Source organism: Apteryx mantelli, unplaced genomic scaffold (genome assembly GCF_036417845.1).
Source record: "Apteryx mantelli isolate bAptMan1 unplaced genomic scaffold, bAptMan1.hap1 HAP1_SCAFFOLD_20, whole genome shotgun sequence".
Taxonomy (NCBI): domain Eukaryota; kingdom Metazoa; phylum Chordata; class Aves; order Apterygiformes; family Apterygidae; genus Apteryx; species Apteryx mantelli.
Window position 1 is genome coordinate 14,331,542 of NW_027118553.1, and position 7,900 is coordinate 14,339,441.

The 7,900-nt window shown below is 53.0% G+C and overlaps 1 protein-coding gene across 1 annotated transcript in view; it reads right to left on the reverse strand.

Moving 5' to 3' along the window:
- Positions 1–1,489, reverse strand: part of LOC136996041 (olfactory receptor 14A16-like) — a gene marked incomplete at its 3' end in the record, with an annotated part of 49,365 nt that extends 47,876 nt beyond the window's left edge. The window contains exon 1 of the mRNA XM_067317038.1: positions 1,320–1,489. Coding sequence (XP_067173139.1) covers positions 1,320–1,489 — 170 coding nt within the window. The remainder of the gene's footprint in view (positions 1–1,319) is intronic.
- Positions 1,490–7,900: the final 6,411 nt, after the last annotated feature.

Here is a 7,900-nt window from a genome sequence, read left to right on the forward strand (position 1 = left end):
CCACAGGTTGTGTCCAGACTCTCCTCCCCTCCACTCCTGCTCCACTGTGTGCATTGGAGCTCTGTAGAGGGAAGGGATCAGTCAAAGTGACAGCGGCCTGCTACCCTCTCCGAAGAGGGGTGTGAGATAATACCTTGACTGTGGCCAGGGGTGCTGAGCTCTCCTAGTGGCTATGGGACCCATGGTCTGGTGACGCCTGTACTCATCTGAGCCTGACTCTGTGCCCCTGAGCTCCCTTGGTGTCTGCACCAAAAGACACACTGCAAAGGGAAACTCTCCTCATTGCACTGAAGGCAGCCAAGCAGCTCAGACTAGCGGGCTCGGAGGTTCTCCCATCTCTGCTGATGAAGGCGGAAGCCTGGCTTCCAGCTTCAAAACGGTCTCTCGATCAGATTCAAATGAGAGATTCCTGAGGACAAGTGGCACAAAGCAAAATATTTATTTCTTTTAGGAGAATGTGACAGAGAAAAGTAAGTAAGAAAGACAGACATGAGCAACACCTAGCTCTGTTGCCAAATACCCTGGGAATGAGGAGCAGATGCACATGGGAGAGTTATTGGTGCTGACATTGTACCTGCTGAACCAATTTTCTCAGTGCGTCTTTGAGCTCCTTGTTCCTCATGCTGTAGATGAGAGGGTTCACTGTTGGAGGCACCACCGCATACAAAACAGCCACCACCAGATCCAGAGCTGGGGAGGAGAGGGAAGGGGGCTTCAGGCAGACAATGCTGACAGTGCTGACACACAGGGAGACCACGGCCAGGTGAGGCAGGCACATGGAGAAGGCTTTGTGTCGTCCCTGCTCAGAGGGGATCCTCAGCACAGCAGTGAAGATCTGCACATATGACACCACAATGAAAACAAAGCACCCAAGGAATAAAAAAACACTAATCAGAAGTGCCCAAACCACCTTGAGGTAGGAGTCTGAGCAGGAGAGCTTGAGGATCTGTGGAAGTTCACAGAAGAACTGCTGCACAGCATTGCCTTTGCAGAGTGGTAGTGAAAATGTTTTAGCAATGTGCAACACAGCATTGAGAAAACCACTGGCCCAGGCAGCTGCTGCCATTTTGACGCAAGCTCTGCTGCCCATGATGGTCCCGTAGTGCAGGGGCTTGCAGATGGCAACGTAGCGGTCATAGGCCATGACAGTGAGAAGAGAAAACTCAGCCAAAAAGAAAAAGAGAATGAGAAAGAGCTGGACAACGCATCCCGAGTAGGAAATGGCCCTGGTATCCCACAGAGAATTGGCCATGGATTTGGGGACAATGACGGAGATGGTGCCAAGGTCGAGGAGGGAGAGGTTGAGGAGGAAGAAGTACATGGGGGTGTGCAGGCGGTGGTCACAGGCTGCGGCTGTGAGGATGAGGCCGTTGCCCAGGAGGGCAGCCAGGTAGATGCCCAGGAAGAGCGAGAAGTGCAAGAGCTGCAGCTCCCGTGTGTCCGCAAATGGCAGGAGGAGGAACTCGTTGAGGGAGCTGCCGTTGGGCATTTGCTCCTTTGCGGCACACGGGGATTGTCTGAGGAAGACACATTGACAAGTTAGGTCAGACTTCTCTGAGCAAACACTTTTCATAGCTTCCCCCAAACACACACACATTACTTCTCCCCATCTCAGCAGCAGTGTCATTGAGCTCCATGGCTTGACCTCTGGTTTCTGCTGGCTGAGAGTGTCACGAGGAGCAAGGACCTCTTCCCGTGGGCTCCAGAGGAGTCAGTGCTGACCTACAGCACTGTGGACATGGGAACAAGGGTGACTACACTGTTATATTCCCATTTCCAGTCAGATTTCATCCACACATAATGTTGAAGGCATTTTCAGCATCTTCACTCCCAGTTCCACATAATGTGGGGTCATGAATAGTTTTAAGGCTTCTTTGCTTTTCTTTAGCTGACCCTGTCACACTGGAGAAGGATTCTTGGAGGTAGAAATCCTCAGCATTGCTGCTGTACTCAGAGTGAGCAGCTGTGATTCTGGAGAGGCAAAAGGATTCACTCTGGCTTTAGTGCAGAGGGAGCAGAGCTGGCCTGTCCATCCTCCTTGTTCCCAGCTGCCCTGTGCTCGCACCGTGGAGGTGGAGGACAGTTGCGCTCATGTTACCCAAAAGAGAAACGACACCGCAGAGAGCAGAGGAATGCACTTGCAAAGTGCCCATCAGCACTCTTTCTGAGGTTACGTGAGGCAGCTCTCAGCTGTCTCCTTCTAGCCAGCAACACATCAGGCTCCTTCCAGGTGCCCACATCCAGCCACCCAGCAGCATGTCTCAGTGTGGCCTCAGGATCTAGGTGGCTTCTCCCTGGGGCACCTAGATAACACACAGCTGCAATGGGAGAGCTGTGTCCTTGTGGAGGGCAGCTTGCAGCCCAGCCAGACACCCCAGGGAAATGGCTGAATGTCCTAAGGATGGAGTGTCCTGACAGGAGAGTTGGCTCATTCCCAGACCCCCACAGTGCATTGCCTGGAGACCCATAGCTTAGAGGGGCACTTGGGCACCTCACTGTCAAGGACACGTCTGCATGGCAGGACCCGCAGGATCAGTGTCTGAACTGCATCAGAAGCCCCCCTGCCCAGAGAGTCCAAGGGGAAGCACAAGGGCAGCATGGACAGGTGGGAAACATGGAGCAATACCATGGCATTTGTGCCCAGGGAGGCAGGGACAGGGAGGGACAGAGGGGCACTCACAAGTGTCTCCTCTCCTGCATGTCTGGCTGCCGAGGAAACAACTCCTGCCCTGCACCCCCCCAGCCTTGAGAGCAGAGGGCTGTGCTGGCTGGGAGAGGAGAGGAGGCCTTGGAGTTGATAGTTTCCTCTCACACTCTGACCATGACTCTGCTGCCTGGAGCCGTCCCTGTGGGGAGCTGTTTCTCTCTCCCCACGTCTCTCCCCTGTCAGTGCTCACAGACCCCATCCCACCCGCTGGGCGCTCAGCTCTGCCCTGAAGAAACCTCCCAGAGGCAGGACATGGCACAACAACACCTTGCTGAGGCTGGAAAGGTGATGCTGGTTCTGTCCTTAGGCTGAGGGGTGGATGGAGGCATTTCCTGAGTCCCTCCCTGAACTTCTCCTCTCTCAGTGTCACTGTTTTCGAGCCTCCGTCCCCTGTCTAAACCTGACAGATCCAATCCCATTTCACTCCACCCAGACAGAAAATAACTGAAAGCACAGACTCATGACAGCTCCTTCCCTTTCATTTATCCCCCACTTTGACTTTCCTTTTGAAAAGGCCCCTCCAGAAATGTCCTGGGAGTGAGCTGGAGGTGGGGGCAGCCCTGACCAATGCAGCACCCTCTCATCAGGAGAATGAACCTGCCCTGCTGGGGGTCTCTCTTCCCACCCAGAGCTTCTCCCCACAGTGCTGTGGGGAGCTCCGCAGGCAGGATGAGTGCTGACCCTAGCACATGGAAGAGTCACTGCCCCGGGCACACAGCACCCTGGGGCACAGGGACACTGCTCTGAAGTACAGTCCATGCAGACAAGTGTGCACACCCCAGCTTCATACCCCTGCATCTGACCCCAAGAAAAAGGAGCAGGATGCCCTCTCCCTGTGACGGTGTGGAGGCAGATCCCTGTTCTGATGCACCTCTTTCTCCTCTGCAAAGGAAAAACTGGGAGAGACATCCTTAAAAAACAGATGTGGGATGGGATGTGTTGGCTTTAGCAGACCCCTCCAGGAACCTCAGTAGCATTGCCCTGCAGCCAGAGATTTACCGTGTCAAGGGCTGTGAAGATTCCTCCCACAATGAACTGTCAGCCGTCCTCCCACTCCACACTGCCTTTCACTTCTCTCTGCCTTGTCTCGTCTCCTGGCGGCAGTAGCAGGCAGTGCCCGGAGCCCTGCTGCTCTTTGCAGAGGAGCTGCTCCTGCACACAGCTGTCTCTCAACAGTGCTGCCAGGTTGCCATGAGCTCCTACCATCCCAGGAGCCTGGCCCCGCTCAGCAACAGTGGCCCAGCTGAAGGCATGAATTTCTCTGTCCCTTGGGCTGCTTCCTCCTGGGAAATGTTCACTGCGGTAAACCAAAATAATCACCATTACTCCCTCTCTAAATAACGCAGAGAGACCAATTACAGCATTGTCACTTCTTTCATCAGAGGGTGGTTATCTACAAGAGGTGGAAACGTCTCACTTTGGAAATACATATTCACACATCTTAACTAGGCAGGACACCTAGAAAGGGCCAAGAAGGAACCTCATTTTCCCATGGTTTGGATGCTAATTCAGATGAGTCAGTTTGGGCATTTCATACCCATTTAGAAGACCCTGGCATGCAGTGGGATTCAGCTAACTCTCATGAACTCCACAGACACACAGGAGGTGGGATTCCCCTTGCCCAAGCTGAAGTGTGCACAACACAGATGTCTGCACATCCTTGTCTAAGCTCTGGTTATAATCCCTGGAGCTGGAGGGTGGGAGTCAGTTGCTCACATGCAAACACCTGGGGACAGTTGAAGAGACAGCGGTGGTCCCAGGCATGTGCCAGTGTCTGCTTGCTCTGATGGAGCAAGTGTGAGACCCGAATCCTTCTGGAGCATTAGCTAGGGGCCAGCTGCAGAATTTCTTTGGCCATCTGAAATGACACTAGATGCCCACTGCAACTAAGTGTTCCGCTCACTCAGAAGCTGAGGCATATGAAGATCCCACTGTTAGAAACAGCTAATGTAATTCAGCACAGACACTTGATTTAATGACATAAAATAGGCTGGCAGGGCCTTTTCACGTGCCTGGGGTGTCCAGCAAAACCACGTGTCTAGCAGATACAGCATGGGACTTAACGGAAAACCATGCCCCTTTGGAGTGATTGCTGGGCAAGTGCCCCAGGGCATCTTGGATTTCCTACCTGTGCCCAAATAACTGAATCCCACCACTGCCTTTAGGCAAAGTCCATCCTGTCTACATCCATGTGTGCTGCATAAATGGGAGGCACATCACACCAACGTCTCTGCTCTAGACTCTGCACTCTCAAACCCTTCTCACTCTCGTCCTCCTGAACCTCTTCTCATTCCACCAGATGATATGAACAGGGACCAGGCTAATGATGACCTCATGGTGGCCGGATCACAGGCTGCGCAGGCTCAGGGATTTCTTCACTGCCACCTTGTCCTGCCTGGAGTTTGGCTCATATCTGGAACAGACCCCAAGGAGCTGCAGAGTCAGATCAGGCCACCAACCCCTCTCCTGGCATTCCTGCATGGCCCAGCTCTGTTTCTCCCTGGCCTTGGGCACTGTAGGGTTGGCTCTCTTATCGGGAACCTTCTTTCACCATCACATTGCCACCTGCTATCCATGACAGCACATCAACACTTGCAATGGAAGCCTTTGCATACATGAGGTCCTTCGTAAGGTTTCCCCAGTACAATTCTTCAGTCGACGCCACAGCTGAGATGCTGAAGACAAAATAAATGCAAACATATGCAGCCTGTCACAGGAGTGCCACATGGTTGGAATAACTGAGGTGTGGTGGGATCACTCACATGATGGAGTCCTTCAATGACAGGGTGCAAGTTCTTCAGGAGACACCACCAGGCAAGATGAGGAGGGGAATAACCTGTGTGAGAAGGTGTAGCTTGGATGTATGGAGCTCTTCCATGGCATGGACCAAGGGAGGCAGCTCTGAAGGGCAGAGGAGCTCAGGAAAGCCTGCAGGCCTTTAAGGACAGCACCCATCAAGCACAAGAATGCTCCATAACGAACAGTTTGTAAAATCAGTAGACATCTCTGGACACCAGCTTGGCTAAACAGGGAACTCCCACGTGAGCTCCAGAGCAATCAGGCAGCATACGGAAAGGGGAAGAAGGGCGAGGCTGCAAAGGAGGAATTTAGAAACATTGTCCAGCAAAGTCAGGATGGTGTTAAGGAAGCCAAAGCTCCCCTGGCATAGAGACACTTGCAGGGGATGTGAAGGACAGGAAGAAGAGCTGCTACTGCTTCAGTGGCAGTAAAGGAATAAACAAGGAAATGTGGGGTCACAGCTGAATGGGATAGGGATTCTAGCAAAAGTGGATGTAGAGAGGTCTGGAGAAGTCAAGTCCTTCCTGGCTTCCATCTTCACCCACAAGGTCTCCTGAGATGTTTTGCCTAGAGTCAGGACTCCTGAGGAGAAAACCAGCCCGCAGTGCCTAAGTCTCTAGAATTCAACCCATAGAAGTCTATGGGCCTGGATGGCTGGCATCCATGGACATGGAGAGAGCAGGCTGCTGTGACAGCAAGACTGCTCTGTGTCATCTTTGAAAGGTTATGGAGATCAGGGGAGGTCCCAATGAGCAGAAGAAGGAATATGTTGTGCCCATCTTCAAAAAAGGCCACAAGGACAAAGCAGGGAGCTGCAGGCTGTTCAGCCTCATGTTGGTGAGGAGAGTGTCATGGAGCCAATCCTCTGTGATCACCTTTCTGGGCACATGAAGAAGGTGCCTGGGAACAGTCAGCATGGATTTACTGAAGGTAAATCATTCCTGACCCAACTGATTGCCTTCTGTGGTATAAGGCCTGCACTTGTGGAGGAGAGGAGAGTAGTGGATGTCCAGTAGACATCCAGATGGGCAAAAAGCTGGCTAGATGATGGATCTCAGAGGGTTTTCATGAATGGGTCGTGCTTGACCAGGAAGCCAGAGAAAGGTGGGGTATGCAGGGGTCTACCCCACATCCTGTCCTCTTTGAAAGGCTCCTCAGCGAGACAGAACAACACATGCTCAAGGACAAGCAGAGACCTGACCGGCAGAGGAGTGACCCTGAGGAGAAGGCCCTGGACATTACGTGGGGTGCCATATGAGCCAGTGATGTGTGCTCACCACAAATGAGGCCAGCCAAATACAGGACTGCATTAGGAAGAGCATGGCAACCCAGGAAAGGACAGTTCTTATCCCCCTCCACTCAGCACTGCTGTGGCCACATGTCTGGAACAGTGTGTCCCAGTGTGGTATGCCCAGTGCTGGAGGAATGGGGAAGAACTGGAGAGCGTGCAGAGGAGGTCTGACAAGATGAGGTTGGGGGTCTGAAGCACATGGCCTGTATGGAGAGGCTGAGGGACCTGGGCTTCTTATCTTGCTGAAGTGGAGGCTAAGGCCAGTACAGTAGTCACCTGTGACTGCCTGTGACAGGGTGGTTTCAGAGATGATGGAGCTTTTCTTGGTAGTGGGAAGCAGCATGAGAAGGGGAAAGAGGCACAAAGTGCATCTTGAGAGGTTCACACTGGACTTCACGTAACAAGAATGTCACCCCCAGGGTAGTGCTGTGGTGCAGCAGGTCACCCAGAGGGACTCCATGATCAGCCCCTTGCCTTTTGTTTCAAGGTGCAGCCAGCAAGGACAGCGGGATGTCAGTAAAGGTGGGGAGATCCTTCAGTGAGAGCAAGGCGGAAAGCAGGTTGGGTGTCTACAGGCTGCAGGGAAACAGGTGCAGCTTTGGGACAGCATAGCACAGTGTGGTGGAGACGACCGAGGGCAATGCCAAGGCTGAAAGCCTCCAACAGAACTGAGGTCTTTGTCCCATTTGCTATGGCTAGTGTCTCTGCCACCGAGGCCTAAGACAAGATAATGTTTCCTTACAGCACTGTGGCCTTGCTGCCTCCTCACCTCCACGGAGACCAGGAGGTGCTGTATTGTTGTCCTGCACTTGACATTGTGCTCCCCCCCAGCCTGACACTGCCCCCAGGAAGAGTCCAGAGTAAAGTGTGAGGAGAAGGATCTCCCAACGCAGGGGCTGGCTGTGGTTCTTGGTCATCCTGCTTGATAAGACACAGCAAGGCTGACTGGGCATCACAGCCACCCTCACATTGCCTTTGCCTACCTGCAATCAGGGCCTCCAACTTTCGGCTCTAATCAGCCCCTGGGGAGACTTTGTCGGTAATGGCCCTCAGTGGGACCTGTTAACACTCCAAGAAACTTGGCAATTTGCTTCTGACATAAA